This window comes from Schistocerca americana, chromosome 1 (genome assembly GCF_021461395.2).
Source record: "Schistocerca americana isolate TAMUIC-IGC-003095 chromosome 1, iqSchAmer2.1, whole genome shotgun sequence".
Taxonomy (NCBI): Eukaryota; Metazoa; Arthropoda; class Insecta; order Orthoptera; family Acrididae; genus Schistocerca; species Schistocerca americana.
This window is the reverse complement of record NC_060119.1, coordinates 1,167,423,289-1,167,444,747: the sequence shown is the minus strand read 5'-3', so window position 1 is coordinate 1,167,444,747 and position 21,459 is coordinate 1,167,423,289. Positions and strand designations below refer to the sequence as shown.

The window sequence follows — 21,459 nt, the reverse complement described above, 5'->3', positions numbered from 1 at the left end:
CTTTCCATCAGTGGAGAAGTGCTCCCGATTTCATTGCAGATTTGGAGGACCTCCTTCGGCTACAGGTTCAAATGTTTCAACAAGCTATAGCTTTTTTCTTTTGTTTTGGTTTGAGGGCGCAAAACTGCTATGGTCATTAGTGCCTTGTCCGTACTTAGGAAACAGTAAAAAACCGAAAATGGAAACCAGCAGCAATGGGAATGAAACTCAAAAAATTGGAGAAACTAAAAGCAGAAGGAAGGCTTAAAAATCCACTACATAAAGAGGTTGGTTGTCCCCAAAACAAGCTTCAAATGAATAACGTCATTTCACTGGCACTAATAAACTCGAGAACACAATCGGCCGAGCGTGTGTCATCTGCTAAAATTGATGATATATCAGGCGACAGCTGTAGACGGGCGTGTAACGGAGTAAAATAGGGGCACTCAATTAAAAGGTGTCTTACCGTCCACAGCTGAGAGCAGTGGGGACAGAGTGGGGGAGGATCGCCGCTTAAAAGATGTCTATGGCTAAAAAGACAAGTGCCCTATCCGGAGTCGAGTTAAAATTAACTCCTCCCGACGTTCGGGAGGAAGAGGTCCAAGCACAAGGAAGAGCTTTCACATCCCGCAATTTATTATGGGGAAGTGTCGACCAATGTGCGTGCCATAAAAGAACAACACGACGACATAAAACGCTCCGTAGGTCGGCGAAGGGAATCGATTGAATAGCTGGCCGAAGAAGAGAGACTGCAGCCTTGCCCGCTATATCGGCCGCCTCATTTCCACACATACCAACGTGTCCCGGGAGCCAGAGGAACGCCACCGAGACGCCCCCCAGGTGGAGCAAGTGCAGACAGTCCTGAATCCGGTGGACCAGAGGGTGGAGAGGGTAAAGAGCTTGGAGACTGAGGAGAGAGCTGAGAGAATGTGAGCAGATAACATACTGTATCCGTTGATGGCGGCGGATGTAGTGGACAGCCTGGAGAACAGCGTAAAGCTCCGCAGTATAAACCGAATACTGGTCGGGAAGCCGAAATTGATTTGGGGTGTCGCCAACAATATAGGCACTCCCCACACCAAACGATGTTTCTGAGCCATCAGTGTAAATAAATGTGGCTTCCGTCATTTGTGCACATAGAGCAGAAAATGCCCGACGATAAACAAGTGAAGGGGTACCATCCTTGGGAAACTTACAAAGGTCACAGAGCAGGCAGATCCGGGGACGGAGCCAAGGCGGTGCTGTACCCCAGGTTGTCAAGAGGGTTTTAGGAAAGCGGAAGGAAAGAGAATGAAGCAGTTGACGGAAGCGGACTCCCGGTGGTAGTAGGGAGGAGGGGCGGCCTGCATACCCTACATCGAAGGAGGCGTCGAAAAAAATGTCATGGGCTGGATTAGCAGGCATGGAAGACAGATGGCTAGCATAACGACTCAGAAGGACTGCTCGCCGATTGGACATTGGAGGTTCAGCAGTCTCAGCATAAAGGCTTTCCACAGGGCTGGTGTAAAAAGCTCCAGACACTAAACGTAATCCACGGTGGTGGATAGAGTCGAGACACCGAAGAATAGACAGCCGAGCAGAGGAGTAAACTATGCTTCCATAGTCCAATTTCGAGTGCACTAAGGCGCGATAGAGGCGGAGAAGGTCCACTCGGTCCGCTCCCCAGGAGGTACCATTCAGGACACGGAGGGTGTTGAGGGATCGCAGACAGCGAGCCGAAAGATAGGAAATGTGGGAGGACCAGCACAGTTTCCTGTCAAACATAAGACCCAAGAATTTAGCGACGTTCGAAAATGGAAGGTTGACAGGTCCTAGATGTAAGGAGGGTGGAAGAAACTCCTTACGTTGCCAAAAATTAACACAAACGGTCTTACTGGGAGAAAAACGGAAGCCGGTTTCGATGCTCAAAGAGTGGAGGCGATCGAGACATCCTTGAAGACGTCATTCAAGAAGGCTGGTCCGTTGAGAGCTGTAGAAGATCACAAAATTGTGCACAGAGAGGGAGCCCGAGACATCAGGAAGGAGACAATCCATAATTGGATTTATGGCAATGGCAAACAGTACAACACTCAGCACGGAGCCCTGGGGTACCTCGTTTTCTTGGGAGAAAGTACGGGAGAGAGTAGTGTTCACCCGCACTCTAAATGTGCACTATGCCATAAATTTGCGAAGAAAAAGGGGCAGCTGACCTCGAAGAGAACAGTGTGCGGAGGATGCCTGTCCTCCAACAGGTATCGTATGCTCTCTCCAGGTCAAAAAATATTGCTACTGTTTGGCGTTTCCGGAGAAAATTGTTCATGATATAAGTGGAGAGAGCAACAAGATGGTCAACTGCAGAACGATGCTTTCGGAATCTGCATTGGGCAGGTGTTAAAAGACTTCGGGACTCCAGCCACCAAGCTAAACGGCAATTCACCATACGCTCCAAAACCTTACATACACTACTCGTGAGAGAAATGGGGTGATAGCTAGAGGGGAGATGTTTGTCCAGATTTCGGAACAGGAATGACGATAGCTTCCCGCCATCGTCTGGGAAAAGTACTGTCAGTCCAAATTCGATTATAAAGGTGAAGGAGGTAACGCAGACTATGGGTTGGTAAATGCAGCAACATTTGGACGTGGATACCATCCGGTCCTGGGGCAGAGGAGCAAGAAGAAGAGAGCGCATGTTGGAGTTCCCACATGGAGAAAACAGTATTGTAGCTTTCGCGATTTTGAGAGGAGAAAGCAAGAGGTCGCACTTCCGCTGCACGTTTCTTCGGGAGAAACGCTGGCGGGTAATTTGAAGAGCTCGAAATCTCAGCAAAGTGCTGACCCAATGAGTTAGAAATTGCGACGGGGTCCACTAATGTATCATGCCCGACAGTGAGCCCAGAGACCGAGGAGAAACTAGGCACGCCTGATAACCGTCGAAGCCGATTCCAAACTTCCGAGGAGGGAGTGAAGGTGTTAAATGAGCTAATAAAGAATTTCCAGCTTGCCTTCTTGCTATCGCGGATGACGCGACGCCATCGCGCACGGAACTGCTTATAGCGGATACAGTTGGCCAAAGTAGGATGGTGGCAGAAAACGCGAAGAGCACGTCGTCGCTCACGTATTGCGTCACGGCACGCCTCGTTCCACCAAGGAACTGGGGGGGCGCCAGGGCAATTCGGAGGTGCGTGGTATTGAACGTTCCGCAGCTGTAAGAATAACATCGGTAATATGTGTGACATCATCGACGCTGGGAAAGTGACGGTCATTGAATATCGCTAGAGACGAAAAAAGTGTCCAATCGGCTTGGGCAAACGTCCAGTGTCGCAGGCACACATAGGGCAGTTTAGGCTGCAGTCGAAGGACACATGGAAAGTGGTCACTCGAGTGTGTATCGTCAAGGGCGAACCATTCGAAGCGCCGAGCTAGCGGAACAGTACCGACCGAAAGGTCCAAGTGAGAGAAATTTGTCGTGGAGGCAGACAAAAATGTAGGGACCCCAGTGTTGAGGCAAACTAGATCCGCTTGGTGGAAGATGTCTAGCAATAGTGAGCCACGTGGACAAGGATGTGGAGATCCCCAAAGCGGGTGGTGGGCATTGAAGTCCCCAACCAGCAAATAGGGGGGTGGAAGCTGACCAAGAAGATGAAGGAGATCAGCTCGTGCCATTGGTATGGACGATGGAATGTATACAGTACAAAGAGAAAAGGTATATCCAGAAAGGGAAAGACGGACAGCGACAGCTTGGAAGGAAGTGTTTAAGGGGATTGGGTGATAATGGAGAGTATCATGGAGAAGAATAATGAGTCCTCCATGGGCTGGAGTGCCTTCAACAGAAGGGAGGTCAAATCGGACGGACTGAAAATGGGGGAGAACAAAGAGGTCATGGGGACGCAGCTTTGTTTCCTGAAGACAGAAGATGACTGGCGAGTAGGATCGTAAGAGGATCGATAATTCATCCCGATTGGTTCGAATGCCGCAGATATTCCAGTGGATAATGGACATAGGGTGAACAGAAAATTGGAGGAATGTGACCAAGGTTGCTGTCAACTCATCGACTGCTCAGAGCTTGCGACCGACAGCATGGAATGGCATTCAGCCGAAGGCAGAAGATCCTGATCCATAGGTTGTTCAGCAGCAGCTCCTGCCACCAACAATCGGCCGGTTGATCGGCCGCCAGCAGTGCGCCTCGGCGACACAGAAGATGGCCGAGGGCGATTTCCGCCAGGTGGTGCTGTAGATGGGACACGCCTTGGCGGAGAGGGAGATGAAATGGGTTTCTTAGTAGCTTTCTTGGAAATATGATGCTTAGATGGAGGAGGAACCGATGGTTGGGAAGTTGGGGTACGTAAAAAATCTTCACGAGTATGCTCTTTTTTCGAAATATTGGTGTCTGACTTTTGGGCTCGAGATTTAGCAGAACCCGATGAAGGGTGAGCCAAAGAGTGGGCAGGCGAAAGTGGTGAGGTTGAATGGGCGATCTTTGCGCTGGCCGATCTGACGACCGTGGCACTAAAGGTGAGGTCACAAGTCTGCGTGGCCGCCTCCTTTGTTGGCCGAGGAGAAGCAACGACAGTGCTGTATTTTCCTGTCTGAGGCACGGTGGGCTGTCGACTGGTGAATAATTTTCGAGCAGCAAAGGTCGATACCTTTTCCTTCACTCTGATTTCCTGGATGAGCTTTTCATCTTGAAAAACGGGGCAATCTCGAGAGGAAGCAACGTGGTCACCCATACAGTTGATGCAGCGAGGGGATGGAGGTGGACAAGCACCCTCATGGGCATCCTTGCCACACGTAACACATTTGGCCGGATTGGAACAGGACTGGCTGGTGTGATTGAACCGCTGACACCGATAGCAACGCGTAGGGTTTGGGACGTAAGGGCGAACGGAAATTGTCTCATAGCCTGCTTTGATTTTCAATGGGAGTTGAACTTTGTCAAATGTCAAGAAGACAGTGCGGGTTGGAATGATGTTCGTGTCAACCCTTTTCATAACTCTATGAACAGCCGTTACGCCCTGGTCAGACAGGTAGTGCTGAATTTCTTCGTCAGACAATCCATCGAGGGAGCGTGTATAAACGACTCCACGCGAGGAATTTAAAGTGTGGTGCGCTTCAACCCGGACAGGGAAGGTGTGGAGCAGTGAAGTACGCAGCAATTTTTGTGCCTGGAGGGCACTGACTGTTTCTAACAACAAGGTGCCATTCCATAATCTGGAACAAGACTTCACAGGACCTGCAATTGCGTCGACACCTTTCTGAATAATGAAAGGGTTGACCGTGGAGAAGTCGTGACCTTCGTCAGACCGAGAAACAACAAGGAACTGTGGCAACGATGGAAGAACTGTCTGTGGCTGAGACTCAGTGAACTTACGCTTGTGAGCAGACATAGTGGAAGGTGAGGAAACCATTGCGGAAGAATCCCCCGTGATTACTGGCGTCTCCGATAGTGCGCTCCTTCCTTGTGGGGGCCCTCTCTGAGGGCACTCCCACCTTAGGTGATTGTTCACACCTCCCGACAAACGGATGGAGGGACCAATCGGCACTTTCGGAAGGTATCAGCTCGGGTAATCACCCCTCCCTGGGCCTGGCCGTTACCAGGGGGTACGTACGTGTCCTACCTGTCTATCCGGGGCGGGGAATTACGTGTTACCCCGTCACCGGCTACGCACAAAAATGCGTGGGTCGGCCTTCAGACACGCACAGGGAGGAAGAAAGAGAAAGGGAAAAACAAAGAATGGGAAAGGAAAGGAGAGAGGTCTCAAACGCCGCAGCGGAGAAAAGGTTAAAGAGAAGAGGTAAGGAAAAGAGAAGGACAAAGGAAGGATGAAGACATACAAGCAGAGAAGGCGAAGAATGCGTTACATTTACGAGCGTCCGTCTCTGGACGTAGGCACAAACCATACTCCCAGAGGGGGAGAAAGGGAAGGAAAGAGCCAGAGGTGAGGGGAGGGGGGGCGAAGATGGGGGATAGGGAAGGATGCGGAAAAGTTATGTATGCAGCCCGGAAAGGAAGGAGGGCCACATTAGCTCGGGGTCCCGTGCTCGCTACGCACGTATCCATAAAAGAGTTGTGGACCCCCTGGGGGGAAGCTATAGCTTGTCAAGTCATGACCGAGTGCAGTACCACAAGCTACTGAGAATCCAGAATCCAATTCAGAAAGGGAGAAAGGGTGGTTGTATTCCTCCATTTTGGTGGAACAGAAATTCCAACCAAACCTTTCCTTTATTATATGATAATGACAAAAAGCTGGGCCCTGTCTAGACTCAGCCTGCTAACATTAGGAGGCATCCTTGCTCTCATACAGCTGCTACTGACAGTCCTCACCCTAATGGCCTCTCATACTTGACTTGTGGATCTACTGGTGGAGTTCAGTAACTCTTGCCAAGATCTCGGCTTACTCTTTTGAATTAGTCTCCTCGTCTGCTGAAAGGCTGCAGGATTCTCATCTGTAGAGCACTGATTGAACCTTGCATAGCCCCCTTCCTGTCCCTCATCACAGAATGATATTCATCATTCCATCAAGAGAAATGCTTCCTCATAAGTGCTCCTGATGACTTGGAGATGGATGCATCAGCACCTTGGTTACTCATGGCTGTAATGTGATCCTCCCATTCCTGGACGCATACACAATGCTCGAAAACAGTTAAATGGCTGTAAAGTATCCAGCCTGGCTTTATGAGCAGCCATCACAGTGGCCTCCTTTCAGGATCTGCTACATCTTGCAGATGGAATAGTGGTCACTCTCATGATCATCATCATCCACCTCACACTGATCAGCATCTGAAATGGCAAGTGAGCAGCAGGAGAGGTCAGTGGCATGGAAAAACTAGTAGCTGAAATGAGTAGCTTGACCCACGTTTATCAATATGTTTCCAATTTGCATGAGACCCTCAATCTCTCAACCCCCTGGAGCAAGGATTGTTGGACTCCACATTGCTCTGTGTGCATTAAAATCTCTTAGAGGAGAAAGGGATGGGGCAGTTCAGCTGTAAGCTGTTTGAGGTTCTCACCATCAACGGGCTAATGGGGCAGTAGATACACAGACCACACCATGGCAAGAACACAAGCCTTTATCATGACAGCCACCGTCCGTAGTGTTTTTGTTAAGGGCACAGGTGAGAAATGGAATATGTCCTTGACAAACACCCTTATACCACTTTTCATGCTGTCACCAGTAAGGTTGTCTTTCCTGTGGATGTGATAGCCTGCAAGTGCAGGTGTGTTGGTATGTTTAAAATGAATGTCTTCGAAACAGATTCAGAAAGGTCTGTTCTGGACGAGCAGTTTCAATTCCTCAAAATGAGGCCTGTATGCATTCACACTGCAATGAAGTACTGAAGCCATTCTAGCATCATGGTTTTTAACTTAGCACTACCTCTGCGTTGGGACAGTGATGAACTGGTAAAGTGAGGGGGAGTGGAGGGGCTTTCTGGGTTCTGGTGATGAGGCAGCCAACACCAAGCTGTCCTCCTCAACGGTCAGTATGACATCTGATGGCACTCAGGAAAGTTTGCAGTCTGAATGTCTTGATTCTTTCTCTTCAAGATTGATGAACAGAGTGGTCATGGTTGTCTGCATTGCTACGTCCTTACTCTGTCTGCATTGACAGGTATAAGGGCAGGCATGGGTAGTGTTTCACTGGACATCATTCCTGATGAAGCATCTATCTTGTGGACAGGTTTCTTCATCAAGGTCACAAGAAATGGCAAAGAAAGGAGGTTTTGTGACATCATATTCATTCTTGGCTTCTGCCTCAGGGACTCTTCTTGAATTTTTTGTCCTTCAGCAAAGAGATACTCAAGCCCATATTATCATGGCATGCGATCACAAACTTGTGTGAGTTGAGGCAGTTGAGCATGCATTAATTAATTAATTAATTAAACTAATGAATTAATTAATTTCATAAAAGCTATGCCATTATCATCAAAGTTTTTTGACTTCCTTAGATGTTCCACTGTTCATTTCAACCATCAAGAAACCATTTCTTAATTGTTTAATAGACTGAAAGAAGAAAATCACAATACCAGAAAATAATTAATGTAGAGTAACTAAATTTTGGGAATACATTTGTCTAGGTAACAGGTTTAAGTGATTAAAACTGTAAGATCATAGGATAAAGCAAGCATGAGATAAGTCATTGTAAATGCTGAATGCAAGAATGCAAATGTGCATGCACTGTGTTGTAGGTACTGGATGTCAGCTTGTGGGATGGAGTTCCATGCCTGTTTCCACTTGGTCGGTCAATACAGGGACTGTTAATGCTGATTGTGGATGATGCTGGAGTTTTAGTCCGATGATGTCCCATATGTGCTCAATTAGAGATAGATCTGGTGATCAAATGGGCCAAAGCAATATGTTGACACACTGCAGAGCATGTTGGGTTACAAAAGTGGTATGAGGTTGACCATTATCCTATAGAAAACACCCTTGGAATGTTGTTCACGAAAAGCAGCACTACAGGTCGTATCACCAGGTTGATGTACTAATTTGTAGTCGGGTGTGTGGGATAACCACGAGACTGCTGTCATATGAAATTGCACACCAGACTAAACCCCAGGTGTAGGTCCAATGTGTCTAGCATGAAGACAAGACTGGTTGCAGGCTTCGCCTGGCCTCCTAACCAACACATGGCCATCACTGTCATCAAGACAGAACCAGTTTCATAAGAAAACACAACAGACGTCTATCCAGCTGTCCAATGAGCTCTTGCTTGATACCACTGGAGCTGCAAATGGTGGTGGTTTGGAGTCAGTGGAATGCACGCTAAAGGGCATCTGGCTTGGAGCTGTGGTTTAAGCAATCTATTTTTAACAGTTCAGCGCATCACTGTAACGCCAACTACTCCTTAAACTGCTGCAGCAGATACGGTATGATGTGCCAGTGCCATACCCCAAACACAATGGTCTTCGCTCTTGGTAATGCCATGTGGCCATCCAGAGCCTGGTCATCTCATAGCTGTGCAGTCTCGTGACCACCACTGCCAGAAACCATGTACAGTGGATACATTCCTGTTAGTAAGTCTTTTTGCAATGTCACAGAAGGAACTTCCAGTTCTCATAGCCCTATTACAGCACCTTGTTCAAACTCTGTGAGGTATTGATAATGGTGTGCCATCTTAAAGGCATTTTTGACTCACATCAACTCAACACGTCCAATCTCATCCTAACTGTGGCACTATTACTACCACTCTGATGGTGCAAAATTTGAATAGCCACAATCTTTCAGATGTAGAAACACCTACCAACTTCCATTTGTGTTGTACCACCACTACTTTGTGTTGATGTTTTTTCCATCAGTGTAGTTTCTGAGGCATGAGCAAGCCCTTCCAAGACTTTATGAACATAGGGGAGAGGAGGGGATCACTCTTTCAAATGGTTCTCCCCTTCCTCTTGATCACTGGAAAAACATTCCGATTTATGACTTCTTGCGACCTGTTAATAAATACTGATGCTATTTAGAAGTGCACCATTCCACTGAAAGGGAACACATGGCTTCAATACCTCTGTTGATGCAAGAGTTACATGGTTAAACACAGAACAAATCTATATGCTGCTCTCCATACCTTCAAATGATGAAAACCTTGTTTCAGTTTCTTTAACTGTACACAAACAAAAGTGGTGCAAGTTTTAAGTGATTCAGTCTATAAAATGCTGATGTAACACTGAAGATACTACAGTGGCTAAATTTCTTGCAAGTATGCACCTTCGTGATGTGAATTCATGTAAATGTCAGCTGCCAGAGGTGAAGTAGAAGCAAGATTTACATCATTCAATAGTATTTCATTATGCTCTAAAATCAATTCTGACAGTGTACCAGTGAACAAATATAAAATTCACACTAGACAAAAAACTGGTTTCACCAGTGACATCATCAAAAAGGAAGAAGCAAAAGGAATTGCAAGAGATTTATTTTTGAACTTAGACTTTTTAGACCTAAAAGAGTGCCCACTTGCCAGAGGTGTTGCCTTCCCCGAAATAGACAGCAGGGACTTCTGAGATAAGGCACCAATGGCAGGAAATTACTATTTCAGGTGATGCAAGATATTCAAGGAGAAATGTGTGTGATATATTCGTTACCTAACTGTTTCATGGAAAACAATTGCCGGCCACACTGACTATCATGGCTCTACCCTTCTTTTTTTTATTAATTACAACTGTGTGAGGTGTCTACAGAAGAGTTTGCTCATTACAGAAACCAGCAAACATTCATTTCATTTATTGTGCAGCAGAATGTGGTGCCCATTAAGCTAAATGAATGTAAATATGGATGTTTCCAACAGGTGTCATCCTAAGTGGGAAAATTTATCACCATGGATAGTAACTGTTACACACTGGATTGCCTGAAGCTACTCTGAACTGACCAAGGTTCTCAACAAAGAGTTGTCAGCACAGAAGAATCTGAGGATGTTTGGTTTGTGAGGCGTTCAACTGCGCAGTCATCAGCACCTGCACACAGTCCAATTTTCACACGGTCCACTGTCACAAATGATGACAATATGATGAGGGCAACACAAACACCCAGTGCCTGGGCAGAGAAAATCCTCAGAGTTTGAGGAGATGATTCTGATCATGTGGGAGACATTTCACTGACAGGTATTTATTAACTTGCTCAGGAAATTCACACTTCAAAGGACAGTGAGTGAAGAGTACTGTTGGAGTGCCAGTTACACTCTGACTTCTTTCACTGGATCATTCGGCACCAAGCCGTAGTGTCAATAAGTACTTGCATGGTTGTAGCCCCCTCACCACGCAGAAATCACACTGTTCCTGCCCGAGCTGGAACCTCCACATGTATGCCAAGGAGTATGTGCCAATCATGGTTGGTTGGTTGTTTCGGGGAAGGAGACCAGACAGCGAGGTCATCGGTCTCATCGGATTAGAGACGGACGGGGAAGGAAGTCGGCCGTGCCCTTTGAAAGGAACCATCCCGGCATTTGCCTGGAGCGATTTAGGGAAATCACGGAAAACCTAAATCAGGATGGCCGGACGCGGGATTGAACCGTCGTCCTCCCGAATGCGAGTCCAGTGTCTAACCACGTGCCAATCATGACTGGGGCATGGGGACTCAGAGCAAAAGTGCTGATGGGGAGAGCCCCCGTTTGGAGGGAGTGGCACCATGACAGATGATTCGTATATGAAGCGGATGAAGCTTTCTACTGATATTGGTCATACAGCCCTAATAATCTCTTCAGAAGGAAAAACCTCGTCAATGCAGTGAGACCCCAGAATGTTTTCTTCCCTGGTTGCGTTGGGGGAGAAACATTCAGCTAAGTGATCAGCAGAGAAATACTCCCACCAATACTTATTATTCTTTGTAGAGACTATAGAGAACGAGTTTGGGGAAGTTGCAGCCGCCTCCAAAATGAAGAGTGGATCAGTTTTGATTAAAATATCATCCCCTTGGCCTAGCCACAAGCATTGCTTCCTGTTGACAAACTGGGTAACATTCCAGCGACCATCACTCCCCATAATAGTCTAGACGTGCTTCAAGGCATCATTTTCCATAAAGGCCTCCTCTTGCAGTGGGGGCCAAAGGACAATAAGGTCACTACTGGGGCCTTAATCTTGGTCTTTGAGGGCGATTCACTGCTGAAAAGGTCAGTGTAATTGTTTACTGATGTGATATGAAAGCAGATGTCATCCCCCACCCCACCTCTCTCCTCCCTCCCCCACGCGGTGCTCCAAAAGTATTAAATTCGAGCATGTCTTCACATTGTAATGCTATTCCAGTCTGTAAGGATTGTGGACAACAGTTGCACGTGAACATTCTTTGTGCAGGTTAACTTTACTTGACAGTTTTATGGCTGAAAGGCTGAAATTAGTTGTTAGTTGTTCTTGAAACCTGTCACAAATATGGTACTACATTTGTCTAAGCTGGAGCCATATCAAGGTTCTCTCACTTGTTTCCAAGTTTCCACTTGGTAATATGTCTTTTACAGAGCTGATTTTGTGTATTTCTAAAATAAACACTTTTCCAAGCAGTTTTCTGGATGACAATTTATTTTGTAATTATAGCTTTATATTTTTGCAATATCATCATTACATTTCCATATTTTAACAGCAATTTATTCAAGTTTTAACACCAACGTTTCCAATGTCAGACTAGTATGCAGTTCCTTAATGAGAATTTTTAGCCTGCATATAGGGATTCTTAACGTTTGAAAAATCTTAAAATTATATGTAACACATACAAAATGCTATCATTTATTACCTAGGACAAACCTTAAAAACAATATCGTAGAAAGAGCAGTGGTCAATCCAATGAAACTGTAGCAAACTGAACAAACTGCTAGGACGAACATGAGAATTTGATATCTTCCATAGATGTCACTCCAACTTCCCTGAAAATTTAACACAGGTCATTTATTAGAAATTATTATGTCAGGTATACTGTAAAAGTAAGTGTACAACAAACAGTTTTCGCATTACTGTAAGTTTGTGAATAAAACAACAGCAAAAGTCAATTACAAGCCTTTACAAATTCACACAACCTCACATTTACTGATTCAGCTTATGTACGTTTCAAAATTACTGAGAATATTACTGATGATGACCAATTTGTTTCAGCTGTTATAACAAGATTTACTAGCTTACACATTTTTAGCTGTTGCTTTAACTGAGGAAGAAAGCATGCCCAAAAAGGTTGGTGTTTCGTAGCTTGATCAACAAACTTAAATGATTATAACCACATATTGATGCTACCATATGGTTCCACTCAAGACAGAGTACTTGGACCATTTATGTTGTCTCAGAAACAAGTATAATTTACCCGGGACACAGTGCTATTGTAACCAGTCAGTCTGTCATAGGTAGACGCAACAGATAATTTCTTGGTTATCCATTCCTGTGACAAGCAAACTACACACATATTTTTAGTTCAAAGGTGTATACCAAAGGTTAGCATATGGTCGTGCTTTATGATCTAGCTATAGTAATTTCAACATTAAAGTTTCACATGGAGGTCACAGGTAGTGTGCTACGACAACCAGAAGATTCCAGCAGAACTGGAATCAAAGTTGGGAGGGAACACAGTAACACTTATCACCAGCTGGACACCCACAGCAATTTGAGCGGGAAAAGAATAACTGAAGAATAAAATGAACAACATTATTGAATCTCTGTGTATGATGTAATTTGCAGCATAGTCTACATGGGCATTTGCACAAATATTTGCAAGAAGGGGAAATATTCTAAAATTAAACAATGGAAAGACCTGAATGGCCTTGACAGTTAAATATTCCAAAATAATTATTTTTACAAGGGGCATTCACTAAGAAATGCAATGCACTTTTTCTGAAAGCAGGTTGGTTTTATTCAGGATTCCAATACACAATATTATTCCTCACTCTTTGCTGCAAAATCCTATTTTCAAATATAATCTACATTCATTATAATGGAAGGAAACATTCCACGTGGGAAAAATTATATATAAAAACAAAGATGAGGTGACTTACCGAACAAAAGCGCTGGCAGGTCGATAGACACACAAACAAACACAAACATACACACAAAATTCAAGCTTTCGCAACAAACTGTTGCCTCATCAGGAAAGAGGGAAGGAGAGGGGAAGACGAAAGGAAGTGGGTTTTAAGGGAGAGGGTAAGGAGTCATTCCAATCCCGGGAGCGGAAAGACTTACCTTAGGGGGAAAAAAGGACAGGTATACACTCGCACACACGCACATATCCATCCACACATACAGACACAAGCAGACATATTTAAAGACCAAAGCTTGTGTCTGTATGTGTGGATGGATATGTGCGTGTGTGCGAGTGTATACCTGTCCTTTTTTCCCCCTAAGGTAAGTCTTTCCGCTCCTGGGATTGGAATGACTCCTTACCCTCTCCCTTAAAACCCACTTCCTTTCGTCTTCCCCTCTCCTTCCCTCTTTCCTGATGAGGCAACAGTTTGTTGCGAAAGCTTGAATTTTGTGTGTATGTTTGTGTTTGTTTGTGTGTCTATCGACCTGCCAGCGCTTTTGTTCGGTAAGTCACCTCATCTTTGTTTTTATATATAATCTACATTCAATATGACAGCATTATGTCACCTTACTGTTAAGGCCTGGATGCCTGCATGGTACCACTCTACTGGTTGATGTTGGAGCCAACATCTTGCTGCATCAATAACCTCCTCCTCATCCATGTATTGTTCCCCATGGAGTGTTTCCTTCACTGGGCAAACAGACGAAAGTCTGAAGGTGAGAGATCCGGGCTGTAGCATGGATGAGAAAGAACAGTCCGATGGAGTTTTGCAACATCGTCCCAGGTACACACCCTTGCGAGGCTGTGCACTGTTGTGGAGAAGGAGAAACGCATTTGCATTTTTGTGGTGACAAACACCCTGAAGTCATTTCTTTAATTTCCTGAGGGTAGCACATCACACTTTAGAGTCAATTGTTGTACCATGAGGGAAGATACCAAACAGAATAACCCCTTCAGAGTCCCAGAAGACCATCACCCTGACTTCACCAGCTTCGAACTTTTTCTTTGGGGGAGAGGTGGTGTGGCATCACTCCACGGATTGCCATTTTGTTTCCAGTTCAAAGTGATGAACATATGATTCATCACTTGTGGCAATGTTAAATAAAAAATTGTTAAGATCAGCCTCATAACATCCAAACAGTTCTGCACACATGGTCCTTTCTTGCTCTTTATGGTCACACGTTAGGCAGCAAGGGATCCAACATGCACACACCTTCGAGTACTCCAACGGGGGGACGAGTATGTCACCACTACCAACAGTAACATCCAGTTGTGCAGTGAGGCATTTGATTGTGATTACCTTGAATGAGAGTGTCTGCACATTCAAACACAGCAGAATTTGCAGATGCGTGCAATCGGCCTGCACGTGGGAGATCGGATTGGGTTGCGCAACCTCATTGCGACTATGACAGACACCTCACCCAATGACTCACACTGCCAAGTCAAAGTACACATTGCACAAGAGCCTACGAATATCTCCCATGTTCTGGTTTTCCACCAAAAGAAATTTAACAGTAGCTCTTCACTTGGAACGCACATCCATTATAGAGCCGTTTTGAAGGTTACGTATAGAACTGCTACCTGTCTGAACTTCATGAAACTACACTGGCTGAAGCGGGAATATTTGACGACGTCCCGCAACACAGTCCGCAACTTTACAATAAAAACTGGTTGAGGGCAAAGGAGGGGATGGGGGGGATGTTGCATTAATTTCTGATCGCCCCCTCATACATGTAACTGATTAAGTTTGAGAATATGTATCACCTCAAGAACTAAATTTGGATGGAATTACACAAAAATTTATTGTGTCATAAACGATTAATAGATGTTGTTGTTGTTGTGGTCTTCAGTCCTGAGACTGGTTTGATGCAGCTCTCCATGCTACTCTATCCTGTGCAAGCTTTTTCATCTCCCAGTACCTACTGCAACCTACATCCGTCTGAATCTGCTTAGTGTATTCATCTCTTGGTCTCCCTCTACGATTTTTACCCTCCACGCTGCCCTCCAATACTAAATTGGTGATCCCTTGATGCCTCAGAACATGTCCTACCAACCGATCCCTTCTTCTGGTCTTGTTGTGCCACAAACTTCTCTTCTCCCCAATCCTATTCAATACTTCCTCATTAGTTATGTGATCTACCCATCTAATCTTCAGCATTCTTCTGTAGCACCACATTTCGAAAGCTTCTATTCTCTTCTTGTCCAAACTATTTATCGTCCATGTTTCACTTCCATACATGGCTACACTCCATACAACTTCAGAAACAACTTCCTGACATTTAAATCTATACTCGATGTTAACAAATTTTTCTTCATCAGAAACGCTTTCCTTGCCATTGCCAGTCTACATTTTATATCTTCTCTATTTCGACCATCATTTATTTTGCTCCCCAAATAGTAAAACTCCTTTACTACTTTAAGTGTCTCATTTCCTAATCTAATTCCCTCAGCATCACCCGACTTAATTAGACTACATTCCATTATCCTTGTTTTGCTTTTGTTGATGTTCATCTTATATCCTCCTTTCAAGACACTGTCCATGCCATTCAACTGCTCTTCCAAGTCCTTTGCTGTCTCTGACAGAATTACAATGTCATCGGCGAACCTCAAAGTTTTTATTTCTTCTCCATGAATTTTAATACCTACTCCGAATTTTTCTTTTGTTTCCTTTATTGCTTCCTCAATATACAGATTGAACAACATCGGGGAGAGGCTACAACCCTGTCTTACTCCCTTCCCAACAACTGCTTCCCTTTCATGTCCCTCGACTCTTATAACTGCCATCTGGTTTCTGTACAAATTGTAAATAGCCTTTCGCTCCCTGTATTTTACCCCTGCCACCTTCAGAATTTGAAAGAGAGTATTCCAGTCAACATTGTCAAAAGCTTTCTCTAAGTCTACAAATGCTAGAAACGTAGGTTTGCCTTTCCTTAATCTTTCTTCTAAGATAAGTCGTAAGGTCAGTATTGCCTCACGTGTTCCAGTGTTTCTACGGAATCCAAACTGATCTTCCCCGAGGTTGGCTTCTACTAGTTTTTCCATTCGTCTGAAAAGAATTCGTGTTAGTATTTTGCAGCTGTGACTTATTAAACTGATAGTTCGGTAATTTTCACATCTGTCAACACCTGCTTTCTTTGGGATTGGAGATTAATAGATATGCATCCAATATTATTTAGGTTTCGTACTTTAACACTGAAATGATAACCATATTTTGTTAGTGGAAGTTAATATTCAATATGAACCCTACCCTTTTGATTTAACAATCCAAAATTTCATATTTTATTTTTAATTTTACAGTATTCAATGAGTTATTGGCAAGAAATAATTTTAAGAATATATCAATAACGACAGGTTGGCAATGGAATGAAAGATCTGAGAGGGATGGAGGCTGGCTGAAAGATGAAGAAAGTCCTGTTGGACTGCAACACTAAGAATCAGAAGGAAAATGCCAAATTAACAAACTACAAATAACGAGCAGACTCCAGGAGGGTCTAAGCCCTCTTATTCCCACCCCCTCCCTTGTGCCCCCTTGCGGACACCTATGCTAGTCTCTGCACAGCAACTACACTGTGGGAGACGCACATTTCTCCCCAAAGTTGTGAAAAGGGGTTTTTTGTCAAATAGACAGAAAGCTTAACTAGAAACTGTAGTTACATGAAATACAAACAATACTTACTTTGAGATAGAACTATTTAATATTGATACCTGAACCAATATTCAGTACTTGCTCTCTACTAATTTTGTGTCACATACACAGAGGGTGAAAGTTTTCAGCAGACAGCGATGCTTCCTAAAGATAAATGAAATGTCCGCTCACCAAAGAAGTTATGCCATGAAAGTGGGGAAACATTTGAATAACAGAAAAACATCACAAAGGGCTTCATTCTCAGTTTATTGAGAATGCATTCAGGTTTAATGCAGCTTTCTTAGGCAATAACACTGATGATTTCCTTCTCTTCCTTATCCAATCTGAGTTCATGCTCTGACCAGCTCCACTCTTACTAACTTAGTATTTCTTTTATTTATTTCTTTTTTATTTTACAGTTCTAGTTCTGTAGCACCAAATTTAGAAGCAAATCTCCAAGGTCTTGGAATGCATCAGTACATGAAATTATGATAAAGTAATAACAGATAAAATAAAATGTTTATGAACTCAACAAAAGACAAACCATAAGTGTATGCAAACGCAATCAATATAACACAGAAATCAGCTTAATTTTTCAAGGAACTTGTCGACAGAATAGGAGGAGTGACCCACGAGGAAACTCTTCAGCTTTGATTTGAAAGTGTGTGGATTACTGCTAAGATTTTTGAATTCTTGTTGTAGCCTACTGAATAAGGATAAGGCAGTACATCGCACACCTTTCTGCACAAGAGTCAAGGATGTACGATCCAAAGGCAGATTGGATTTCTGCCTAGTATTAACTGAGTGAAAGCTGCTAATTCTTGGGAATAAGCTGATATTTTTAATAACAAACAACAGTAAAGAATGTATATGTTGAGAGGCCAATGTCAGAATATCCAGACTGATGAACAGGGGTCGACAAGAGGTTCGCAAACTTACACCACTTATTGCCCAAACTGTTTCTAAGCCAAAAATATACAATTTCATAAATTATCTTTAAGATCACCCCTCCCCCCCAGAATAATAAAATTCTACTTTGCACATTTCACTTGTGCTGTACATCCAGTAGTTAAACCAGCGGTGTAAAGCGTCCATAAGACGCTATTTCTATGACTGTTTACATTAACACATTAATAAGGAATGCACAAATATCTCAAAATAAAATAAAAAATAAATAAATAAATAAAATTGAAAAATAAATTAAAAAGCAAATCTTTCAAATAGTGCTGGTACTCATTAGAACTAAAACAGCCATTATGTTGTATTCCTGTACAGGAAAAAGGCTATCGTTAATATTCCCCACCCTCACCCTCACGAGCTTGTTTCTGGAAGAACACTATCAGATGTGAAGGATCTGTGCCATACAATTTCAATAGTGTTGTTAACAGCTTTTTATCTGAAGAATCTAAAATAAAATGAATCAAACTGACAGCTAAGAAACAACCAACACCCTATTTCTCACTGTGCCTGTCTATGACACCCACCTTCACATGGTGAATACAAATCTACCACAATTCATAATGATAAAACAAGGGGAATGCTGTATCCTCCAACTGACTTGCATTTCAGGAAACTTAATTTCTACATCTACAGACCTTTTGTGCAGAGCACATGGTAGAGAGAATCTTGGACCACTACCACTCATTTCCTTTCTTGTTCCACTCGCAAATGAAGCGAGGTACAATTAACTGTCTATATGCCTCTGTGTGAGCCATAATTTCTCTGGTCTTCATGGTCTTTGTGTGAAATGTCTGCTGGCAGCAGTAGAAAACATCCTGTAGTCAGCTGCAAATGCTGGTTCTCTTTAATTTTTCTCAACATTGTTTCATGAGAAGAACTTTATCTTCCCTCCTTTGATTCCCATTAGGATTCATGTTACATCTCCATAATACTCACGAGCTGACAAACTACTAGTAAAACGTCTAGCAGCAGTCCTTCGAATTGTTTGTGAGTCTTTCTTTCAACCTGATCCCAAACACACAAGCAGTACTCAATAACAGGCCACACTAGTGTTCCATATGAGGTCTCCTTTAAAGATGAGCTACACTTTCCAACAATTCTTCTAATAAACCAAAGTTGACCATCTGCCATCCCCCTTACTGTCCTTACATTCTCATTCCATTTCATATGTCTCTGCAACATCACACCTATATATTTAATCACCTTATTGTGTCTGGCAGAACACCTGCACCTATAACTACACTCTGCAAACTACTGTGATGTGTATGGCAGAGGGTGCATCCCATTGTACCTGTTATTTGGACTTTTGGCTCCATTCCATTCACACATGGAGTGCAGAGAAACAATTATTTAAATGCTTCTGTGTGTGTGCAGTAACGCACCCAACCTTATCCTCACAATCCAAATGGGAGCAATATGTATTGGGTTGTACTATTAGGTTTGTGCGAAAAGTTCATGGCAGGTTTGTTTTGGCTGCTGGTATTCCACATGCTATGTGTTTACTTATTGATTGTAATTTTGATTTGTAGCCGACTTATTTTTGATTTTACGTTATGGATGAGTAAGTTTCCTAATTTATTATTAGCTGAGAATAAAATTGGTACATTTGTTTTTTTGAAAAGGTTAGCTATTTTTTGTGATATGGGCCCCAGGTATACTGGGATACTGGTGAAAATTTTCTCTTCTTTCATAGTGTTGTCATTCTTTGTCTTGCTTTTGTGTATTTGTCTGTCTAAATTATCTATTGTTCTGGCTGTGTAGCCATTGCTTATGGCAATGCTCTTTATTTTATCTATCCCATTTTTGAGGGTGTTTCCTTCTAGATCAAGAGAGTGAACTCTGTGTAGCATGGACCTAAATGCAGGATGTTTGTGTGGTGTGATGGCATGAGTTGTTCAGTATTATGTCTGTATGTGTGTTTTCTGTGTATGCTGAACTTATGTTTCTGTTGATGGTTGGTGATTTTAAGGTCCAGGAAATTTATGCTTTTATTGCCCTCAACACAATACACAAACATAAAGCAACAGTGGAGAGTACAAAGTATCTTGCCCCAGTTGTCCTGTCTACTATCTAGGGAAAACAGGCAGAAACTTCAAAACCCATTTTCAAGAACATGTAAATGCTTTCGGCCTCAACTACTTTGAAAAATCAGTTATTGCACAACATTATGTTGGAAACTAAACATGCCATAAACAATCCTAGAAAACAATTTGGTAGTATTACATAATGAAGCCAATGGTAAGACCCTAAATCTGTTAGTGCAACTGGAGATATACCTCCACAAAATAAAGAAGCCAGAATCGATGTTAAATGAACAAACAAATTTCACAGGTCATAGCTATTTCAGTAATTGTAAAGATCTGTTCTAAAGTTATTTCCTGCACATGTCAATTGTTTATTAATCATATCTTCAGCACTACGAAAAATTCATCTTTGACCACACAATGTACAAAAACATCTGTGAAGTGTTTACAAACATGTGCTTGCAAATGTGCCTCTTGAATGTATTGTATTGTATTGTATTTATTTATTTATCCATCCTGTGGATCACATATTGTACAAAGTACACATGATATAGGACAAGTCATTTTTCTTAACAAATATGTAGTTTGGAGAAAAAAAAATAATAGGCAATGGACTGCCATTTAAAAAAATGTACACAAAATTGTTCATTGATGAATATAGTAACTTCACATACAGAGAATACAAACAATTTACATGGGGAACTAAGAAACATGTAGGCAATGTAGTGCTACTTTAAATTTACACAAATAATCACTGAGATTACAGAATAGTGAAAATGTCAACTGGAAACACAACAGAAGGACAATGTCATTTAAAAACTACATTAAACATGAAATTAACATTGAGATTTCACAGACAATTAAGTTTTAATACTAATAGAATGTGTACTTGTACATTCAAAAAGCGAGTTAAAAAATTTTGGGAAGTGAAACTGAAACATAGTTATGTATAGTAGAAATTAGGTTATTATTTTGCCTACAGAATGTTTTACTCTAATCACAGCATTTTACAAAAGAACTTTATAATTTTTCATTTCCAGGAATTCTTGTACTGAATAGAAACAGTGCTTTGTCAGAAATGCCTTTAGTTTATTTTTAAATATTGGATCTGGAGCAGTTTTTATTTGTTCTGGAATTTTATTGTGTAATACGACACCCAGATGAGATATATATTTTTGGTATGATGATGTCCTTGAAAAAAATTGATGGATATTAGATTGCCCTCTGGTATAATGAGCGTGTATATCATTGTTTTGGATTAATTTGCCTGTTCTTGAGAGGTATTCCCTGGTGAATAGGATTGTTTCTTGAATGAATAGGGATGGGATGCTTAGAACATTAAGTTTTATAAATTGACATTTACAGGATTCCAGCTTTCTGAGGCCACAGATTATCCTCAGTGCTCTTTTTTGTAG

The 21,459-nt window shown here is 42.8% G+C and overlaps 1 protein-coding gene across 1 annotated transcript in view; it reads right to left on the bottom strand.

Annotated features, from left to right (window-relative positions):
• Window positions 1–21,459, bottom strand: part of LOC124551882 (major facilitator superfamily domain-containing protein 9-like) — a 48,264-nt gene that overhangs the window by 19,402 nt on the left and 7,403 nt on the right. The window contains exon 3 of the mRNA XM_047126475.1: window positions 12,167–12,296. Coding sequence (XP_046982431.1) covers window positions 12,167–12,296 — 130 coding nt within the window. The remainder of the gene's footprint in view (window positions 1–12,166; window positions 12,297–21,459) is intronic.